The sequence below is a fragment of the Ovis aries genome, chromosome X (genome assembly GCF_016772045.2).
Source record: "Ovis aries strain OAR_USU_Benz2616 breed Rambouillet chromosome X, ARS-UI_Ramb_v3.0, whole genome shotgun sequence".
Classification (NCBI taxonomy): domain Eukaryota; kingdom Metazoa; phylum Chordata; class Mammalia; order Artiodactyla; family Bovidae; genus Ovis; species Ovis aries.
The window spans coordinates 31,054,313-31,078,343 of record NC_056080.1 but is presented as its reverse complement, the minus strand read 5'-3'; the positions used below and the strand labels follow the sequence as shown (position 1 = coordinate 31,078,343).

The following is a 24,031-nucleotide window of genomic DNA, read 5'->3' as shown; positions in this document are numbered from 1 at the left end:
ATATTTACAGGATGGTCTTTATTTTGGTATTCAAAGATCTCTTTTAAATCTCCTTAGCCCAGAAGGGAAAGGAAAAAGTCCACACTTCAGCTGGTCTATGGATTCCTTTTGTAAAAGTTGTAGTGAAAAACACATAAAATGTACTATCTTAACCATTTAAAGTATACAGTGTGTTCATTTTTTGCCATTGCACAACAGATCTCTATAAATTTTTCATCGTGCAAACAGAAACTCTATAGCATATGATAGGATTTCATTAAAAAAAATTCTTTTTTACTGTGCTGGGTCTTCATTACTATGCACGGCCTTTCTCTAGTTGTGTGAATTTCTCATTGTGATGCTTTTTCTTGTTGTGGAGCACAGTGGGCTTCAGCAGTTGTGGCCGGTGGGCTCAGTATTGTGGCTCAGTAGTTGTGGCACACGGGCTTAGTTGCTCTGCGGCATGTGGAATCTTCCCTGACCAGGGGTCAAACCCATGTCCCCTGCATTGGTGGGCAGATTCCTATCCACTGTACCACTCGGAAGTCCAGGATTTCCTTCTTTTTAAGGATAAATAAAATTCCATTGTATACCTAGACCACATTTTCCCTATCCATTCATCTATCAATGGACATTTAGGTTTTTACCACCTCTTGACCTTTTTCAAAAATGCTGCAGTGAGCATCAGTGTCCAAATATCTCTTTAAGATCCTATTTTCCATTCTTTCGGCTATGCAACATATTCAGAAGTATGATTGCTGGGTCATATAGTAATTCTAGTTTCAACTTTTTAAAGAACCTCCATACTGTTTCCCACAGAGGCTGTACCATTTTACATTCCCAGCCACGTTGCACATGGGTTCCAATTTATCCACATCCTTACCAACACTTGTTCTTCTCGTTCTCTCTCTCTTCCTCCCTCGCCCACCTCCAACTTTGATTTGCATTTCCCTGATGATTAGTGATGTTGATTCCTTTCCATGTGTTTATTGGCCATTCATGTATCTTCTCTCAAGAAATGTATATTCACATCCTTTGAAGATTTTTTAAATTGGGTTTTTCATGAATCCCTCTTTCATCAGTCAACTCAGAGCCTTCCTTCTTAAAATATAGATTGCTTGGGAATTTCCATGTAACTTACTGGATTTTGATCCTGGAGAAGTATTTCAATTTATCCAAATCTTAGTTTCCTCTCCTGCAAATTGATAGCAATGTTGCTCTCCCTGCCCACACTCAAGTGTTATGGTGAGAAGTCAATGGAGAAAATGACTGAAGTGACACTTTCACGCTTTTATACTGTAAAGCTCTGTACAGATGTAAGATATTATTATGAATTTAGGCCAAAAGAATTTACATGTTAAGACTACTTAATACTACTTCATTTATGTTGGAGCTAATGGTTCCTTTGCTTTGTTCTAGCTGATGAAACTCTAGATTGAGACTCTAATGAATCAATCTCTCTTTCCATCACCTTCCCTCTCTCTTATGCATCCCTTCAGGATTCCGCTTCATTCTAATCTGGATAACAACAGCAGCAAATGTTGGTTGAGGCCACTGTGTATCAGACATCACACTGGGTTGGTGATGAAGAAAAAGATAAATTTGATCTTTTAAGTAGCTTATCTCAAGCGTGAGGCTTGTGAGGGAGGGCCTGGCACATGTTTAACAACTTGAAAAACTCACTGCTAGTTATTTTGCTTCTGAGGGTAAAAACATAGCTTACCCAAGCAAATATGAGACTCATTTGGACTGAATTATGTGGAGAACACTGCTTACCTGGTTTTGTTCATGTTTTACTACAGAATCTTATCTTTAATATTCAGGTAGGGGCAATTCTGTTGAAAACAAACAGCAGATTGGATCCTTTAAGAATTTTTCAAGGTGCTAAAATTTTTGCTAGAACAGCAGTGAATTTGCTATTATGAGAACTATGCAATGTTCTCTAGCTGCTATGCTGTGGCTAGTCGCTCAATTGTGTCTGACTCTTTACAACCCCATGGACTGTACCCCACCAGGCTTCTCTGTCCATGGGGATCCTCCAGGCAAAAATGCTGGAGTGGGTTGCCATGCCCTTCTCCAAGAGATCTTCCCAACCCAGGTCTCCTGCACTGCAGGCAGAGGGAGGCCCAAGAATACTGGAATCGAACTAGGGTCTCCTGCATTGCAGCCAGGCTCTTTACCAGCTGAGCTACCCAGGGAAACCCTGTTTTCTAGCTGGTTATACCCAAATGAATGTATGCGTTTTATTCTGATGTCAGTTTTAGAATTGATGATCATTCTTCATCAATAGCATGGTCTTTTTTATGGTCTGATCTGACTTTTCTTCCCTTGTTTTCTGCACTGGTCTGCCTGCTTCGTGGCTATCATTATTACATTCTCTACTCTTTTCATTTACATAGTTTTAAGTGTACTAACAATGAATTTTTACTAAAGGCTTGGCTTTTCAAATATCCTATAAACTATTGACTGCCTGAATTATAGGCATCATAGAATGATTACGTGTATCTTCAGTTCTCTGTTTTTTACACTTTAACTAGAAGACTCTTTCTTAACTATGTTCTCTTTGTTGGATCAGCATTTGTTTTATTTCTGTAGCAATGGGAGGACCATTTTAAACTTGTTTTGGATGCAAGTCTTTAATTGGTAAAAATGGAGGTTGTATCATTTATTGTTCTATAACGAGTGACTCCTATATGTAGTGGCTTAAAATAAGAATCATTTATTTAGCTCATCATTTGGGGGTCTGCTTTGGATTGGGTGTGTCTAGGTGATTCCTTTGTTAGTCTCAGCTAGACTCACTCATGTATTAATGGTCAACTGGTAGTCAGTGGCCTCACTCCTGTGTTTGGTGCTTGATTATTGGATGAGACAATGGATGTGACTGAGCCACTTGCCCATCATCACTCAGTAGGCCAGTGAAGTTTGCATAGTGGTGAAAGGTTTCCACGCATAGCCCAATGGCCAAGAATTTCTCAAACCTTTGCTTGTGTCATGTTTAATAATATCCCATCCATATTCAATGAATGGAGAAATATACTACAGCTCTTGACGGGAGCATCTGGAATATCTCATGACGAGGATATAGATGCAGGAAGAGAAAGAATTTGTGACCATTTACTCTCTACCAGAGAAGCTTTCACTTTTATCATCATGACATTGCCTGTGTCATATTATTTATTGTTCCCTCATAGCCTTAGCTTCAAGGATTTACTGTTTCTTCAGTGTCTGCCCAGTATCCTGTGGCTAAGAGAAGTGCTGAATTTCACTTAACCTATACTTCTAAGGTATAGGAGACCATAAACTTAGATGGACTTAAAGCAGGGGTCCCCAGCCTCCAGGATCTAATGCCTGATGATCTGAGGTGGAGCTGGGGTAATAATAATAATAATAGAAATAACAGGCACAATAAATAGAATGTGTTTGAATCATCCCCAAACCATCCCCCTACCGTAGTCTGTGGAAGAGTTGTCTTCCACAAAAATGCTCCCTGGTGCCCAAAAGATTGGTGACCACTGGTTACCAATGTGATGTCCAATGTGATGTAAAAGATGTCCATGTCCACTACGAATGTTAGGCAAGTATATAAACCATGTGTGCACACACACACACACACACACAGGAGGAGAGAGATTGAGGAAGAGAAATTTAAAACCCTTTGAGTTAGTGATATTGAACCAGAAGCAGTCTGCCTCCCCACCCACTCTCCCCCTGCCCCCTGCCCCGGCCGTTTTCAGAACATTTGATAATGTCTGAAAACATTTCTGGTTATCAAAACTGGGAAGGTACTCTGGCCAAGGATACTGATAAACATCCCACAAAGCACAGGTGAGCCCCCCACACCAAAGACTTATCCATGCCAGATATCAACAGTGCTAAGGTTGAGAAACACTGCTTTTTATTGACTGCATGTGTGAAGAATTCATATGAGTTAGGAACCCATATATGAATAAGAATTCATGTATACAAGTTAAAAGATTCAAGCGAAAAAAGGTTATTCTGTCTTCAAATTAGTGTAGAAAGGATCCTTGTTTGGGTGAAGTCAGGTTGGAGATGGTCCTCAAGAATAATATTCAACTTGTGGGAGAAACCAGATTTACCTGATTTTTTTTTTTTTTTTTTTTTTTTTGCCCACCACTCTGTGCAGCTTGTGGGATCTTTGCCCCCCAACCAGGTATACGGCCTGGGCCCTCATTAGTGAGAATGCAGAGTTCTAAGCACTGGACCACCAGCGAATTTCCTCACTTGATTTTTATAATCCATATTTTTGTGAGTAGTTCAAGGTGATCTTCTCTCCTTAATTAGAATGAACATTAGATGATTTTGTGGATACCATAGGCTATAAACTACAGCTCTTGGAGTCAAAAGTATTTGAGTAATTAATAATATTATATTTTGAGTGGGACATATATAAAAAATATCTGATGATCATATCAGTCTTAGAAATAGGTATAGCAGTTAAGTACACTGTCTTGGCATTGTCATTTGTTAATGTGAAATCCTCAGTAAGGTATCTTACCTTTTAGTAAAATGGAAATAATGCCAACCTGAAAATCATTTGGTAAACATTAAACAGGGCTTATCAATAACCTTGCCTGGCATGTAGAAAACCCTGAGTAAATGCTTGTGGTGAGATTGTAGGTGGTGATCTCTTTTCCAAGTGGCAGAAAATATTTCTTCCTTGGATTATATGCTTAGTAGAAGAAAAGAATCAATTAAAAAGTGATAAAGTAGCATTGCTAAGCTTTAAATGTCTATGAGTCTTACTGTCAACTAATTTGTTTCTCAAGTCCAGAAACATAGTTGGTTATCATGAATCCTTAAGTTCCATTTCTCCAGGACTTTCCATGTATAATATAAGCTCCTACTGTGCTAAAATGTAAATAATTGGTGATAGTTGAATCATATATATTATGTCCTCTTTAGAATGATGAGAAATAATATAGACAAAAATACATGTTTATGGGTTCACAGTGTTTGTTTCTAATTTTTCACTTGTACTTGTAGACTACACATATTTAGAGAGAAGTGAGGTTCTTTTAGAGTCTATGCATGATTTCTAACTTTGGTACCATGCACTTTCTCATATGGGTTTTATTAAACTACACGCCATCCTTCTAAATACTCAAAAAGAAAACTTTCCCTGTGTTGCTTGCATGGAGAACAGTTGTTTCATCTATTGGTGATATGGATAATAGCTAAAACAGTCTTTCCTATAGCTAGTGTTAGATAATAATTCAATTTAACCACATATACAAAATGGTACTTTTTAGATATCTGTGTTAGTGTGAGTCCAATAATTTATCATTTTAGTCAGTGACTGATTTTTCAAATATCAAAGGAAAGAAAACCAAAAATTACCCACATTCATACAACAAAGCTAGAAATAGAATATGTGTTCCTTGTTGTCTTATCAACCAAAGGAGACTCGTGAATTACAGAAAAACCATGTGTGACTACTTCAAAGAAAGTATTCCAAACACATTGTGTATGTGTTTTTAAAAGATTTAGTAGTTCCTCTAAAGCTCTAAGTAAAGCTGTTAGCCTGACTAATCGTGTACCCTCGAAACCAATTAAAATTTTAGACTACAGAAATGTTCTTCAAACACTTTTGAAAAAATGAGAGTTTCCTCCTAAAGCCAACACCTTTTAATTAACAAAATACTCAGAGCAAAGCTGTGGTTTGCAATAGTATATTACACTTACTGTTACTCATGCTACTATTCCAGTCTGCCAAATTTGATTCCTTTCAGCAATTTTGAGCTTGACTTTTTGTGTGCCAACTATGGAAAGGAAAGAGTTTTTAGTAGAGTTATTTTCATTTTCTAATGAATGCATATGAAACACATTATGCTACAATTAGTAGTCAAACGATACAGGGTCTGTGTGTGTGCGCATGCACTTCTCTGTTCATATATACATATATATGATGTGCCAGTGTGTTTATCTTTTTCACCTATCTACTTGGCTTAGTTAGACACATTGTAATACATGCCGTTCTGACATGAACTGATTAACCAAGGACACTAGCGCCTGTTGCTGGAGCGATGGTTAATAGTGTGACACCATAAAGACTCTTCCCCATGCTAGAAGAGATACTTTCTCCTTCAGACTTGAGAAGGATGACCTTGGTTTTAAAGAAGCAGAGATTTGAAGCAACCATTACTAGAGCCAACTTCTTGTGACCCTGGGTGGGGGCCTGAGGCAAGGGGCGGACATCTCAACAAGCATATCAAACTGCGGGGGCATTAAACAGGAAGAAAAGGATCCCCACTGGCCGGAGGGCAAGCCATTTTTGGTGCTTCTGAAGGAGGAGAACCTGGAAACCCATCCTAGAACTTTGTGCTTAAGATTCTGTGTATTCATTTACATATCCTAACTGCTTCCCTAATTAGGGTTATGGGTTGAGAGAACTCTCAACAAGTCTTTGCATCTTTTAAATTATACAGTTAAAAGAAGACTCCCCTGTAATGAGTAAATACCCCTCCCTGACCCTTGGCATCAAGATTCTGTTGCTCAGTCTGGGCAAAACCACTTAAACTACCTCTTGACCACCTAATAAGGTGATTTGCTTACGTTTTTAGTAAAATGACATAGAAAAGAAACAACCTCATTTTTTTTTCCTCTTTGGATAAAAATAAAGGCATCTGAAAATGCAGTGTGAGTTGGTATATGATATATATAATAAAATAAGACCTCAAAATTTTTCCTTTGAAGCATCTTGCTTAATAACAAAAAATAAATGAAGTATATGCACACACATGAATCTAGAGGCAAGTCTTTTTGTGTTTAATTGCTCAGTCATGTCTGACTCTTTGCAACCCCATGGACTGTAGCCTGTCTGTGGGATTCTCCAGACAAGAATACTGCAGTGGGTAGCCATTCCCTTCTCCAAGGATCTTGCCAACCCAGGAATTGAACCCAGGTCTCCTGCCTTGCAGGCAGACTTGTTACTGTCTGAGTCACCGGGGAAGCCCCTAAGTCTTTTTAGGAAGAATGAAATATTTTCCAAGTAGTGTTATAGATAGAATTGGCCCTAAAAATGTGTGTGATAGATGAAAATTTGCCTCTTTCTTGTTTTTTATAGCACTTTTTTGTCTATTCTTGGAGACCCAAAGTTTCTGGAGTTTAGAATCCAGCTCTGAAGTACTATCAGCTATGCTGTAGCCATTGTAAAATCCCCATACCTAATAATGGTGCAAGATTTTGTTCTTCCTAGTGATTATTGCATTTTAGTAACAAAATGTTAAAGATTCAATGTGTTTAAGACCCAAAAGACTAGTATAACTCAATGCCTCAGAGAGATATTTATTTATTTATTTAGATGTTTAGTTATAAACTTACCCTGGTAACCCCCCAAAAAGACAGAAATCTAGAGTTGGGATTTGAGAAGGAATTGAGACTTTTGTCTGGGGAAGGGAGAGGAGTTTTTTTTTAAAGTATATAGAGCATATGGAAGGGCAAAAAAGTGTGAGATGGTCTGTTCTAATTGGAGAATGCCACATAGAGACTGAGGTGACCAAGAATATGGGAAGAATGGAGGGAGATGAGGCTAGAGTCGGAAGTCTGGTTCAGAGAGCACAGGACCTGGAAATTCATGCTAATTTAGAAGGTGAGCAGCCAATAAACACTGGTTGAGCAGCAGAAGGGGAAAACACACACAGTGTATCTACTGTCAGAGCAGTACTAGGAGGATCGGTCTCATTCATGTATTCAGAGGTCATCACCTGCTAGAGTCTATAGACATAGACACCTGCTAGAGTCTATGACGCCCTTCTCCTGCCCTCAATCTTTCCCAGCATCAAGGTCTTTTCCAGTGTGTTAACTCTTCACATCAGGTGGCCAGAATATTGGAGCTTCAGCATCAGTCCTTCCAATGGATATTCAGGGTTGATTTTCTTTAGGATTGACTGGTTCGATCTCCTTGCTATCCAAGGGACCCTCAAGAGTCTTCTCTAGCACCACAGTTCCAAAGCATCAGTTCCTTGGCACTCAGCCTTCTTTATGGTCCAACTCTCACATCCATACATAACTACTGGAAAAACCACAGCTTTGACTATGGCCTGCCCGATGAGTCCGTAAATCAGATCCTTTGCCCATAGTGGTGGCATAGATGGTTGCATTGCTCTGCCTCTCAACTCTCCTCTGAATCTTTTTCAGCTGTCTTTGTACTTGGTGATACTTTTTTCCCCATTGGAGAATTTTGTGATATTACCCTCTCAATGTTAATTGTACTTTTTAGTCATCTTAAAACATTATTTTTCGATCTCTGGTCCTAGCCTTTCTTTCCAGTAGACTTACCCACTCCAAAAAAAATGTGCTTTCTAGAAAACAATTGAGGTCTGATGATTCTCTGCCTTCTTATTCTTGGCTATATAGAAATTTAAGATGACGTGATCATTTCCACTTCATTAAGCTACTTCTTTGTTGGTCAGAAACAAGTGTAGAGAAAAAAAAAATCTCATTCCTACTCTCTTTTGACAGTGAATTTTTCAAGTCAGTTAAAAAAAAAGCATCTGACATCTCCCAGAACCTTGAAATCCTCCCCAAAATACTGTGCATTGCCAGAATATCTATTGTTTTATATTTTAAGAACAATCTGTCCATATTTCCTAGTCAGCTAGGCATTCCACAGTTAGCTCCTACGGTGATATTTTATTTTAGCTCTCTTTTCATCCTCACCCATGTGTTCTCTCCAGGAATTCGGCTCTTCTCTTGGAATCCCTTTTAAGATTTTTAGAACCTATTGGCTCTCATGCTTTCTCCTACTCGACTATGAAGTCACAGGATGCTATTTCTGCTTCAGATTATGTTTCATTCTTTCTAGAAAAAACCTTAGAGTAGTGAGATAGCTTTGGGAAACTATTTCTTCTCCATCTTCTCGGTATCATTGTCTTTTCAGTCATTACTTCTTGGTGTTATTTTTTTTTAAGTCTTTATTGAATTTTCTACAATATTGCCTCTGGTTCTGTGTCCTGGCATTTTGGCCATGAGACATTCTGGATCCTAGATCCCCAGCCAGGGATCAAACCCACACCCCCTGTACTAGAAAGCAAAATCTTAACTACCAAACCTCCAGGGAAATCCCAATCTTGGCATTAGTTTTTTTAGATATAAATTTATTTATTTTAATTGGAGGTTAATTGCTTTACAATACTGTATTGGTTTTGCCATACATCAACACTATCTGTCAGGTCACTTTTTTTTTTCTTTCTGCCTTGTTCAAGATTTCTTCTTCCACCTGTAGGATCCTCTCTTGTTCTCCCCAAGAATCTTGAGCGATAGGAGACATGCCTCCATTCCTTTCATCATCTTCTCTAACAAAAAGACAACCTTAAAAAAGCGGAAAGTGATATAACCATGAAAAGTCAGTTATGGTCACGTCAGAATGGAATGCCATATGGCACATTTTCTTCATGCTTCTAGAATAATTGCCTTATTGTCCATACCACCAAGATTTCCCATTGAGATGCTGTGTTTTGCAGCTTTACTTCAAAACTTTCCTTCTGAACTACACAGGCCACTTTTTCTTCACTACCAGTCTCCGGGGTGTATCAGGCTCCAGAAGCCATTGCCTGTGAACTTACTGTGACACTCCATATCTTTCATCACTCACCTGCGATAATCAAGCTGTTTGTTGATATTTAGTATCAGTTCACACCAGCAAATTCAGTCCTTCAGTACATTTAGGGCTATCCCAGGCCTTTGGCTGAGTTTTTCCCCAAATATTTTATATATTTCAATCCCTTATCTCTAACTTCTCACCATATTTGTTTATCATTTTGCTTCTTACTTATCATATATATACCTAACACAATTACCTACTAGTGTCAGGAACTATGCTAATATTTTTCCTTTTATCTTCCTGGTATTGTGCTATGTGCATTTCTTGTAATAGTCATTGAATCTACACAGTTGCCCCTATGACATTAACCCTATCATTATCCTTACTTGCTGAAGAGAAAACCTGAAATTTAGAGAAGTTGGGTAACTTAACCAAGGTCACAGAGTTCCTAAGACAGAAAGAGATATTCTCTCCCAGGGGGGTTTTACTCTGGAACTTCAGATCCTAACTATTACTATATGCTACCTTACACTACAGTGTTCACCACTATTCATATTAATTTAATATTTCTTATAACGTTGAAACCATGTTTCATTATCCAAATGGAAAAACATTACTAGTTCTCATTTTTCAAAAATAACTAGCTTAGATTTTCTTCCCTGCTAGCCTCTCTATTACCAGTCTGAAAGCAAAGGAAAAAAAATATATATATATAAGCCGCTCCCAATATAAAATACAGAGCAAAGACAAGAACATTTCATTGGCTTTGATTTCTCTAGAGTCCACCGCTAAAGTAATTTACTTCCTATTCAGGGAAATCGTAAGTTTGAAATAAGATCTTATCCAATCTTTACTTTTTTTCCCCCTCTTGATTAAAAAAAAAAAATAGGTAAAACTTATTCACCTGGCACGGTCTGAATACTTTCTATTTTTCTTTACCAGTTCCACAACCTGTATAATTGTCATTGAGAAGGACTTTCTAAATTAAATTAATTGCTCAGCCATGAGGATAATCAAAAGCATTTGAAAGACTGTTAAATGTTTATTAATGAAAAGTTGGGATCTTGAATTTTTCTATCATGCAGTACTGTCTAAAGTGTTCATATGGTTAGGAGAAAAACACATGATGTCATAAATAATACTTCGGTTGAAATTGTTGCCCTTACATCAGTTTTATTTTTATTGAAATTGTCTTCCTATCTTGTGTTTCTAATATATTTTTTTCTCTTTTTAAAAAAAAATTTAGCTCCTAGTCAGACTGTTGCTCTGGTGACACAACCTGTGGTTGCCAAGGAAACCGCTGTCTCCAAACTAGAAATGCCATCTTCCTTGCTGTTGGAGGTCCCTGCACTGGCAGATTTCAACCGGGCTTGGACAGAACTTACCGACTGGCTGTCTCTGCTTGATCGAGTTCTGAAAGCACAGAGGGTGATGGTGGGTGATCTTGAAGACATCAACGAGATGATCATCAAGCAGAAGGTATGGGGGAAAACAGATCACAGTTGGCAGAGGTTTGTCTTGAAAGTGAAGACTTTCCACAAGTCACTTAATTCTCCAAGACCATTTGCTACCAGTTTTTATATAGCTTTTTTTCATCAGCCAACACACTCCTCTGTTTACTCTGTTCAGTCCGAATATGATCAAGGAAACAAATTAATGCAGTTGTCTAAAACAGCCATAAACTGCACAGAAATACTGGGAGTAAAAAAGCATAACCCCTAAAGTATAATTGGCTTAATGAAATTCACTAAACAACTAGTATTTTAAAAATCTATTTTATGTCAAATAAATACCTCATTTGAGCTATTTACATTTAAACTGTTTGTTTTGGTACTCTGCAGCCAAAATATATTCCAGAATCAAATATAATAATCCAGTCTTCTGAGTTGTCCATGCCAATTTTCCTCCTCCAGTGATAAGGATAATTGAAAATAAGCTACAAACAAGAAAAGTAACAGAACATAATGCATTTTTAAATAACATAGATCTTTATATTCATATTTACTTTTAATGCTATGCTCAAACATGTTTTTAATGCAAAGATTGCATTTCTCAGCCTCATTGCAATCCACTCTGCAAAATTATGACATCAATGAGAGACATAAGAATACACTGAAATAAATATGGTTTACCTAGCTAGAAAAAATATACTACTATGTCTTTTATATTTCTGAATGAATAAGAAAAGTAGTTTTGAAAGGTTTATATGCTATAGCTTTTCACTTGTAAATGATTTTTCAAGTCTTTATTCTGAAGAAGTAATAAATTGTACTGAAGTTGTTTAACTGTGACAGAGCTACTTTTTGAAAAAACAGGGAGTAGGGGCAGACAGATTTCTTTTTAAAATGAACTTCAGCAATTCAGTAAGAATGCAAATTATTTAATAGTAAGCAACCTGAAGTTAAAGTATCTTCATCTTAGACTCAGAAGACCTGAATTCAGTGGTCTTTTCTTTGTCATTTGCAAGTGGCATGATTGTGGTCAAACTATTCTCTGGATCTTGTTTCCTCTTCTGAGAGCAAGGCTCAAAGAATTCACATTCACATACATCATATAGTGTTGGTTATGTTTTAATATAAAGATATGTAAATATATATATGCTGTTGCTGCTACTGCTGCTAAGTCGCTTCAGTCGTGTCTGACTCTGCACGACCCCATAGATGGCAGCCCACCAGGCTCCCCCCTCCCTGGGATTCTCCAGGCAAGAACACTGGAGTGGGTTGCCATTTCCTTCTCCAATGCATGAAAGTGAAAAGTCATAGTGAAGTCGCTCAGTCATGTCTGACTCTTAGCCACCCCATGGACTGCAGCCTACCAGGCTCCTCCGTCCATGGGATTTTCCAGGCAAGAGTACTGGAGTGGGGTGCCATTGCCTTCTCTGAAATATATATATAGTTATCTATATATTTGTATAAATGTATAGTTGGTTTTATTACTGCTTTATGACAAGTATCATTAGCCAAATTTTTCCCAAAAAGCAAATGAAACTCATAGATATCACACTCCTAATAAGTAGCAGAACAAAGATTCGAATCCACGTCTGTCTGGTTTCTAAGCCTGTGTTCTTACAATGTATACTGCCTGCCAGTATTAACTGTAAATGTAGCTGCCATTTGGTGATACATGTGCATTTGTATATATAGTCTGTGTCAGATGCAATGCTAAGCATTTTACAGTAGCAATGTGCTGCTATATACAGCAAGCTTCCCTGGTAGCTCAGTGGTAAAGAGTCTACATGCCAATGCAGGAGACTTGAATTCAGTCCCTGAGTTGGGAAGATCCCCTGGAGAAGGAAATGCAATCCACTCCAGTATTCTTACCTGGAGAACCCCATGGACAGAGGAGCCTGATGGGCTAGAGTCCATGGAGTTGCGAAGAGTCGGACATTACTGAGTGGCTGAGCACACACACACATCACATACGGAAACAAGAGGCACATTCTTTCACAGCATCATATTGAGTTATACCAGTACTTCTGGAACTATCCCTAACCAGAGGAGGCAGTGTGTTTTAATGTTTAAGACAAGGGCTTTGAAATTAGCTTGCCTGGGTTTAAAGCTTGGCTTCTCTACTACAGCTGTGTGACCTTGGGTGAGTTATTCAGCCTCTCTGAGCCTGAGGTCATCTGTCTATACAATGTAGATAATGACACTATCTTCCTTATAGGAGATCATGAGGATGCAATTGGGTTGTACATGGAAATGCTTCCCACCTTGCCTTGATCACTGAAACTATTCAACTAATGTTAGTGATTAATATTAGATTCTAAGCAAGCTATATAAATCTGCCTGTTCATGGCCTTTGTGCTATATGTCTATAATAATATTACATGAAAATAAGAGCTCATTTCCACACCTGGACCCCATTGTGCTCATGACATTACAGCCTCCTATAAAAGCCAGTAGATACTAGAGTGGGGAAGGCAGTATACACTCTCTTGTGAAATGTTTGATGCCTCTTCAAAGTGATGGTCTTTAAATTACAGGTCCAAAAGTAATTCAGAGAAGTTCAAGTGCCATGTCTGGGGTCACGGAAAGCCAGTACAGTTGTCAATCCAATGGGGGATTGCTTCTGAAATCCGCCATGGATAACAAAATCTGCAGATGCTCAAGTCCTATAATTGGCAGATAGGGAGGGTCAACTCTGCTAATTAAAAAAAAACAAAAACAAAAACATGTAATTGGACCTGCACACTTCAAACCTGTGTTGTTCAAGGGTCAATTGTATTTAAATTTGTTCACATACACACACACACACACACACACACACCCCTATAATCTCTCTTCTCTTGCTAAATAGTAGGGATGGTTTTCCTGCTTCTTCCCCTTATATTGAAAAAAAAAAATTATAAAGATCTTGCCAATTCTTGCCTTGTATAGCTTCAGTCACTACATGATCAGTAAAATGACTCTAAATAAACATTAAACAAATTGTGTCGGGGGGATAAGAAAAAAGAGGAGTTTGGGGAAGTATTTATTATGATATCAGAAAATAAGTATCTCCTATATATGGAGTTTTAAATAAATTCTAACTTTACTGTTTGAGGTATAAGACATGAGGCAGTATCCCACAAGTGCTTTATAAACTGTAAAAACGCTATCTGCCTGTTTATTCATATATTCTTATAGTAAGTTTATATTGAGCTACTACTTACTGCCTGGGAAATACAGAGTTGGATAAGATGGGGGGGGGAAAGCATTGACAGCACTCTGTTAGAAATAAATTTTAGCACATATTTAGCATTAATGATGTCCCAGCCACTTTTCTATGTACTTTGTGTGTCTGTGTGTAGACTTAGTCACTCGGTCATGTCTGGCTCTTTGCAACCTCATGGACTGTAGCCCGCCAGGCTCCTCTGTCCATGGGGTTTCTCCAGGCAAGAGTACTGGCGTGGGTGGCCATGCCCTCCTCCAGGGAATCTTCCCAACCCAGGGATCAAACCCAGGTCTCCCAGATTGCAGGCAGATTCTTTACCATCTGACCCACCAGGGAAGTTGTTGTGTGTACTACTTAATGTTTACAACAGTACTGTGAGACTTACATTAAAGCACAGTGAGGCTAAGTAACTTACCCAGGAGACTTCCCTAGTGGTCCAGTGGTTAAGAATCTGCCTAGCAGCGCAGGGGACGCAGATTCAATTCCTGGTTGGGAACTAAGGTCCCGCGTGCTGTGGAGCAACTGAACCTGTGTGCCGCAACTAGACAATCCATGTGCAACAACAAAAGATCCCTGCATGACAGACCTAACACCTGATGCAGTCAAATAAATAAATATTTTAAGAGGTAACTTGCCCATGGACACATAGTAAAAAGACAACAGTGAGATTTGAACTCAAGCAGTCTGGTCCCAGAATCCTCACCTTAATCACCAGTTTTCTGCTTCCCTGGATATCCTTGGGTGATGCTCCAGGGACTGAGTTCATGGCAGGGACATCTAACTAAGCCATGGAGGAGGATGGATGTCAGGAAAAGCTTCTTGAAGAAGATAAAACCCAAGCCAAGCATTTAGGAACAAGTTGGAATTAACCAGGTAGATTAAATGACAGAGGCCAAGTGCTTTTCACTGAGGTAAGCAGTGCAGTATGTTATAGAAAGTGTGATTCCATCTGGCTGGAACTAAGGGGATGAGGAGGGAATTGATGTTGCATAGAAAAGGGTAGAGCTAAAATATGGGGACTACAGAGGGTTTTTTTTTTTTGTAATTGACATGTAGTATTACAGTAGTTTCAGGTGTACAATGTAGTGATTGGATATTTTTATCCATTACAGATTTATACAATTTAATTCATTAATCTGCTATAAAATAAGCCATCCTACACAACTATTACACTATCGACTAAGGAGTTCTGATTATGGCCCACAGGTGGTGGCAACCCTTAAGGAATTTTAAACAAAGAAGTATTGATAAAAGCATCAAGTGTAGTTTAGTTGCATATTATTGATAGGTTTCTTTCCATGCAAGCAACAGAAATATCCTCTGATTAAATCAAACAGAAAGTAAACTTGCTCTAATTAGCATGAAGGCAATGCGGAAAGATGGGGCTTCCCTGGTGGCTCAGTGGTAAAGAACCCACCTGCCAGTGTAGGAAACGTGGGTTCAGTCTCTGGGTCAGGAAGATCCCCTGGAGAGGGAAATGGCAACCCACTCCAATATTCTTGCCTGGGAAATCGCATGGACAGGAGCCTGGCGGGTTACAGTCCATGGGGTTGCAAAAGAGTTGGACATGACTTAGCAACTGAACAAAAACAATGGAAGAAGACCCAGAAAAAGAAAAGGGATCTAAGTGTGCCTGGGCATTTAGTTAGCAGGCTCTACTTGAGTCTCCTTGTGACCCTCTTTTTCTCCTTATTCTGTGTAGCTGTTCAAAATTTAAAGTTCTAGGAGTCCAGCTGACCTTGCTTAGGTCACACCCCCACCGCTTAGCTAAAAGAGAGCAGAGAACATTGATTTAAACCCCTCTCCTTCCAAAGCTCCTTACACTGGAGGAGAGATCATTTACCCCCACCCCTACCCCAGTCTAAGCAATATGTTTATTTCAACTTTGCAGTATAGAGACCTGAAATAAAACTATTTATGCCCCAGTACTATAAATACAATTTTGACACCTTCACATTCAGTAATTGGTTCTCCAAAAAACATAGATTGCTTTCTGGATAATGTGAATGAAATGTGATAAATAAGTTTCATTTTTTTACAGAGATTAGAGTTGGGGGATTGTAATTGTAGCTGCAGAGCATCAGAAATTAGAAAAGATGATGTAACAAAACATCTTGTGACTCTGGGAGAACTTAATTTTTATTTTATTAACTTCAGATCAAACTTTAGAGATGCAGTGATTAAAATGCGGTCCCCAGAAAGGGAATAACAAGATGGCATTTGAATAAGTTAGCTTTTCATAGTTCTAGGCCTGAAATTGAAAAATCACTCATTTGATATTAAGCTTCTGTTCTCCTTTAGCGTAAATTGTTTAATTAAATTCTTATCTTAGAAAATTGGGGGCTGCTACCATTTAGAAATGAAGATAATATTTACTAAGTGAATTATATTAAGCAAAAACTGAAAGTTAACATTACAACTATAATTTTGTAAAAGATTGTTATATGTAGCCATTTAAAATATTAAGCAACTCGACTGCTTAATTTTAGAGTAAAAAATATGCTATTGTAGAGGAATAGAGATGTGTGTGAAATATGCAAATTAAGCCTTTAAAAGTAAAACACCCATGAAGCTCTAAGTTTATTTTCTAAAATTGGGAATTTATAGCAGAGGATAATTTGTAATAGATAATTTAGTGTCGGAGAAATCTGATAAAAAATATTTTTCCTATTTCATCACATGTTTAAGTAAAATTGCTCTGAAGTAAAATTGTTTTGACAATTATTCACAGTTTTCTTTTACTGACATAATATATCCAGTGAAGGAGAAAATATGTCTAGAGTTTTTCTCTGAAAGTGATGATTAAGTATGACCCTTAAGGAAGGGAAGTTGGGGGAGAGACAGAGGAAGGGGAGGAGAGAAGGAAAGAAAGAGAGGAGGGAAAGAAAGAAGGGGAGAAGGGAAGAGAAGCAGGAAGGAAGGCAGGAAAAAAGAAAGGAGAAATAGAAGGAGGGATGGAAGGTAAGCAGGAGAGAGGGTTGGGGAGCTAGAGTTGTAAGTGGAAAATCTGGGCAGTGGATAGATAATTGGATTGTTATCAACAGATAGGATTTACGTGGCCATGAGATATCACTATTTTTTCTACTAGTGTCTGATTACCTGTGCCAAATAAATTAGTCTTTTTTCAAGTCATTTTGGCCAGGTGTTCAGGGTAATTCACCACTAAATCTGAACCACAGGCACTTGTATTGAATAAAGAATCGAATAGGCAAAGAGTTTTGTCCTCTAATAAGACCTCTCCAGGTTGGGGTTGAGACAAACTGACCAATCTGGACAAGATGATAATAGCATTGTTCAAGATTCATTTTTAAGTGCACATTATACTGCTACCTGGGAGATTTCATTATCCAAAGATTGAATAAGCAGTTTTCGTGGGTACAGTGTATATTTAAATGGGAAATAATTACTTGGATGTGCTTAATTTTTTTTATTGTTAAGGTCAGAGTTTTTAATAAAAATTCTATGATTATTTTTTTCAACTCTGGCTGTATCTACACAAAGAGCAATTGCATGGCTCCAGAAGCATTCTGATTATAATTTTTGTCAAATACATTCAGCCATAATCTGATGACAAAAGAACAGGTCTAGCGTCAATTTAGAAGGATTAAGTGGAACATTGTGGGAGTTGGGGGACAATGGCATCAATTGTTTAAACTAAAAACAGAATAGTTCTTGGTATTATTCTATTGCCATGAGCATAGAAGAAAAGAGGGTATTACAAATAGTTTCCATTATTCAACAAATGAGAAAGGTTACAGATAATATAGTAACTTGGTATAGAGTCACTTCATGAATGTAGATGCCCTAATGGAAATACAGACCTCTTGGGAATAGATGTTTCTTCTTTTTCCGTGGGCCTACCCCTTCTTAAACATCTCATCATTTCTCCACTACAATAAAAAACCAAACAGTTTATTGCCATGGGTATCCAATAGATTTCAAAAGTTAGATGACAGTCATCTTAGTGTGAAGAGATTAATTATTCTGTTTTTATCGTTTCTCAAACAACCATCCAGTGCTCATCTCATCTGTTCTTTTCTGCACAACCTTGTATAAGAAACACCATACCAGAGTTTACTGCCTTCCTATATGTAGATGTGTTGCATTCTACAGAGAGTAATATGGCACTATGTTTGGCTGAAGATATTTGCAAATTTGTACTACAATTATCTTCTGAAAAATGTACATGTCTCCTGTAGAAAGCTGTGGATCACTATTCTGCATGCAGTTTTCTTTCCCTACCTCATGAGAGCCAAATTCACTGTTATCTTCGCTGAAGATCATTAAGATATGTCATCAGTAGTATGACTTATACTCTCAGATCATGACAAAATTAACTCCCATAAAATACAAAAGTCATAGAGTTGCAAACACAAAAAAATCCATTTTTCAAAATACTATAATAACCTTTTTTATGGCAAATGATATACACTTGTTTTTGCTTAAAGATAAACATAAGCTTTACCAAACCACGTATTTCAGTGTATGTGAATGGAAATGCAAATCTTACTACATTTCAATTCAGTTCACTGTAAAATTTTCTGTCAAAACCTTGGCAAGTAAAACTGAACCATGATATGTACATAAATTCTGTTAAAAGCCAGTATATTGTGTTTTCAATGAAATAACATTGGGATTCTGATAAGGAAGTTTATGTTTGTCATTGTTTTAAACAGTGAATTGTATTTACAAATAGTTTGCCTTATTCAACAAATGAAATCTTCTTGCTTGGGTTTAGATAGGGATTCCTTTATAGGAAATGGCTTTTTTTTTTTTCCCACAAAAATACCTAAAATCTGGGATCTCTCCTCTCTAAGAAAGCAATATAAGTAATTCAGTGTCTCCGAATCTTTTTTGAAAGCTGCATAATGTTATTATACACCAACTATTATTACCTGCTTTGGGGGCTTTTATAATTTGGGGTCCTTGAAGTCTATTATTGAAGTTACAGTGTGTTATAGAAGTTACAGTGTATTATAAATTAGATCCTTATTACTCACTGTTAAGGTAATGCTAGGTAATGTTAGTGTCAGGTACATGCTACTCTGTTCATTAATTCAACAAATTGTCTTTGAAAACCCATGTTACAAAGTATATTATAAAATGATGTTGGAAAGTGGTAGATACTTTTAACAGTCTGCAATGAAAACAAATACTACTACTATTTCTTTCCTCTCTCAGTTCCTACTTTGGAGACCTCTGACTTGCAATGTCACAAGGAAATTATTAGAAATATAATGACTACCTTTTAATGGCTTTCAGTATAAGACTGGTTTTGTTTATCTGTTGTTTATTGAATACATGATGGTGAAAGATGTCAGTGTTATCTACTCTCGGGGATTAAAAATAAGAATAATTTAGGCTCCAGTTTTAGAGTGTATCTTCTGTGAGGGAAGAATAAAAAACAGAGAGTGATAATTGCCACAAAAGAAAAAAATGATATGGTGTTTTCAGTTTTATATATATTTGAATGAATGAATCATTTATTTTCTCCTTCTTAATATGTGTCTCCCTCTCTCATATAGAAGACAATTAAACTAGACTTCTCTTTCCAGATGTCTTATTAATCTTTAATAATCTAGGGGTGAAAATTTATTTTTGTATGATATGTTCCAAAGTTTTAAAATTGCATAAACTAAGGTTCAGTTCAGTCCAGTTGCTCAGTCATTTCTGACTCTTTGAGATCCCACAGACTGCAGCACGCCAGGCCTCCCTGTCCATCGCCAACTCCCGGAGCTTATTCAAACTCATGTCCATCGAGTCGGTGATGCCATCCAACCATCTCATCCTCTGTCATCCCCTTCTCCTCCTGCCTTCAATCTTTCCCAGCATCAGGGTCTTTTCAAATGAGTCAGTTCTTCGCATCAGGTGGCCAAAGTATTGGAGTTTCAGCTTCAGCATTGGTCCTTTCAATGAATATTCAGGACTGATTTCCTTTAGGATGGACTGGTTGGATCTCCTTGCAGTGCAAGGGACTCTCAAGAGTCTTCTCCAACACCACAGTTCAAAAGTATCAATTCTTTGGTGCTCAACTATTTTTATAGTCCAGCTCTCACATCCATACATGACTACTGGAAAAACCATAAACTAAGGTAACTGGTAAATTTCCAAGGTCATCATAGCGTCATTTTTTTGAGAGAGAGGCAGTAACATATGGCCATGTTCTGTTATCTTTTATCCATTTACTAAAAATGACACTCGAGTTTCTAGAGTGATTGGAGTTAATTCTTTACTAGATTTATACTAAAGACTTTGAATATAATTTTAATAATTCATAAAACCTTCCAGATTTCCTTATCTTTATATTTTAGATTCTGTGTAAACAAGTAGCATCATACTCAAGAACTACTTATTTCTTGTGATTTATTCAAGGAAAAATTGGCTTCCATATTATTTATCTCAAGAATAGAAATAGTTGGATTTACCTGATGTAGTCTCTTTTCAATTATGACAGGAGAATAAACTTTTTAATGGTAGACTTCATCTCCCCCCCCCCCCCCCCCCGCCCTGCACCAAACTGATTTAATCTCTGTTCAGCTCTAGGATTATTTTGAAACCTTTCAACTAGAAACAAGAAAATGAAAGCCAGGGAGAAGGGTTGGGGCAAAAAGACCATAGATAAATCTCTACTTAAGAAGGTGGAGAGAAGATAATAATTTACACTTAACTCCTTCATGTTGTTTCCCTGTAAACTTGAGGGAAAACAATTTGTAGCAACTCTGTAGAGACTAAGCTTTTCTGTCATGTCATATTATATGAAAATCATAAAAAGCTGCCACTTTTAGAGCCATAAATGCCCTTTGAGAAATTTGACATAAAAATCAAACTGCCACTTTACCACACTTACCCATGTTCGATTTTTTTTTCTTTTAGTTATATAATAGGTGTTAGGCACTAGAAGGAAACAGTTATTGGGGGCAGATAATAGCAGATGGAAAGAATGCAAGCAGGCAAGAAGCTATATATAAGGAGATTTTACAATAAAATTGTCCTCTAAATCAAAAGGAGGATGTATTTTATTTTTAGCATTAGGGAACTTTTTAGATGAGAACTGTGCAGCCATTTCAAGGTGTGAATTCTAATCAAATCCAATTATGAAGTAGCCACATCAATGACTTAGGGTTCCTTCATACTCCTTCAAGTTGATTATAATGATTAGAAATGTAGTGTTGGCTGGTTTGTCAGAGCATTAAAGCCTTTGAGGTCTTGCCCTGCCTTCTCAGTGAAATTTGTTTTGATAGCTCCAATCTGTATTGGTCTTTTAAATCAGTGATTGACTGCAATATTATTTTGCCCTTTAAGTATATGTGTTTTGTAAAGCTCCTTCTGTTGTCTTGAACCTCGCTTATAAACATTTATTGTCATTCGACTTTTTATATTCTTTTATTCTAACCCTTGAAATGAATTTAAATTCCCTTAAAGACAGGCATACTATTTGCTGTAGCAGCTAAGGACATACATGGTGTTTTATAAATATTGTTGATTTACTTTATCTTCATGGATGACTAGTTTTATTTAGCATTTGGAATATAACAATCTGTTATAGAACCATTTGCATATTTATGTTTATTTTATTTTTTAAATGCAGTGTGATTTATGTCTGTTTTTGGTCAGTGATGGATGAAAGACTCCTGGGAATTAAATTTGCCACATCAAGTAAAAACAATTATAGTTTTAGACTCTAAGAATTGTAGGAACTAAAGGAGCATATTTTTCCCAATTAATACTGTTCAGATTGTTTTTGGCTGTCTGTGACAAAATCCTCTGAACAGTAGCTTATCCAGATAGTTTTTTTGTTTTTGTTTTTTTTCTTACCAAGGAAGACCTTCAGAGTTATGTATTCCAGGGTAAGTCCAATAGCCACAAACTCTTGTGTCCCAACTCTTCCTTGAGCCATCCCAGCCATCCTAAATGTTTGACTTTCATTCCTCCCTGTGATCTCAAGGTGGCTCCACTGCCACTAATCACTATGTCTTTGACTTAACATGAAAAAGGGGGAAATGGGGAGAGTAAATGCATGTGCCCAGGTATGTCAGCTCTTACTTAAAAGGAAAGCAAAAGCTTTTCTGGCAGCCTCACATAGAAGAGGTCTACTCACACTACAGAAATGTGTCACATGACTGCTCCTAGCTTTAAGGGATTCTGGGAGGGTAGAGTATTTTAAATAAGTAGTTGAGTTTCTTTATTTACAATTCAGAAGAAAACTGGTGACCTAATCCTAAAACCCTGCCATTCTGAACAAAATGTGGATTTTTTAGTTAAAAAAAAGAATGGGTATTTGGTCAGCAACTGGTGATGTCTGATGAAAGTGAAGTGAAAGTGAAAGTAGCTCAGTCTCCTCTGACTTTTTGCAATCCCATGGGCTATAGCCCAGTAGGCTCCCCTGTCTATGGGTTCTCCAGGCAAGAATACTGGAGTCGATTGCCATTCCCTTCTCCAGGAGATCTTCCTGACCCAGGGATTGAACCCGGGTCTCCTGCATTGCAGGCAGATTCTTTACCATCTGAGCCACCAGGGAAGGCCTATGTCTGATAGTATGCTCTTAACTAAGGCATATTTCTCTACTTTAGACTTAAGTAGCTTTTTAAAAAATTAATTAGTTGTGGGATCTTTGATCTTTGTTGTGGCATGCAGGATCTTTAGCTAAGGTTCCTGACCAGAGATTGAACCTGGGCCCCCTGCATTGGGAGCATAGACTCTTAGCCGCTGGACCACCAAGGAAGTCCCTAGACTTAAATAGCTTTTTAATTAGCTAAAAAAAAATGATGTAAGTTTTCTCTTGTCTTCTTAATTCTTTCTTTAGAGATGGTATGGAGGTGTGAATGAAAGAATAACCCTTGGATGAATGTTTAGTAGTAGATATCACTTATTTTACTTTACAATCACACCGTACAAAGGTCACTGAAAACAATGTGAATTAAGTGAAAAATGGAAATGTGTTGTGTTTGTATGTCCTATTCTCAAGGAATAGCTTCCTAACTAACCAAATGTGTTGTCTATAATTCTCTAAATCTGTAGTGTTCAATACACTAGTCATATGTGGCTATTTAAATTTCAGTTAATTAAATTTTGAAATCAGTTCTTTAGTTGCATTGGCCACATTTCAAATGCTCAGTAGCCAGATGTGACTTAGTCAGTCAGTCAGTTCAGTCACTCAGTCTTGTCCAACTCTTTGTGACCCCATGAATCGCAGCACACCAGGCCTCCCTGTCCATCACCAACTCCTGGAGTTCACTCAGACTCATGTCCATCGAGTCCGTGACGCCATCCAGCCATCTCATCCTCTGTCGTCCCCTTCTCCTCCTGCCCCCAATCCCTCCAGCATCAGAGTATTTTCCAATGAGTCAGCTCTTCGCATGAGGTGGCCAAAGGACTGGAGCTTCAGCTTTAGCATCATTCCTTCCAAAAGAAATCCCAGGGCTGATCTCCTTCAGAATGGACTGGTTGGATCTCCTTGCAGTCCAAGGGACTCTCAAGAGTCTTCTCCAACACCACAGTTCAAAAGCATCAATTCTTCGGCGCTCAGCCTTCTTCGCAGTCCAACTCTCACATCCATACATGACTACTGGAAAAACCATAGCCTTGACTAGACGGACCTTTGTTGGCAAACTAGTGACTACCATATTGGACAGTGCAGACAGAAAACATTTCCATCACTGCAGAAAGTACTATTGGACTGCTGCTGCTGCTGCTAAGTTGCTTCAGTCGTGTCCGACTCTATGTGTGACACGTGTGTGATCCCGTAGACAGCAGCCATCAGGCTCCCCCATCCCTGGGATTCTCCAGGCAAGAATACTGGAGTGGGTTGCCATTTCCTGCTCCAGTGTGTGAAAG

The 24,031-nt window shown here is 37.8% G+C and overlaps 1 protein-coding gene across 9 annotated transcripts in view; it reads left to right on the top strand.

Annotated features, from left to right (window-relative positions):
* The window catches only part of DMD (dystrophin), a 2,668,835-nt gene that overhangs the window by 1,953,540 nt on the left and 691,264 nt on the right, over nucleotides 1-24,031 (top strand). For all 9 annotated transcript variants that reach the window (XM_060407875.1, XM_060407877.1, XM_060407874.1 and 6 more), the window contains one exon: nucleotides 10,788-11,020. In XM_060407875.1, coding sequence (XP_060263858.1) covers nucleotides 10,788-11,020 — 233 coding nt within the window. The remainder of the gene's footprint in view (nucleotides 1-10,787; nucleotides 11,021-24,031) is intronic.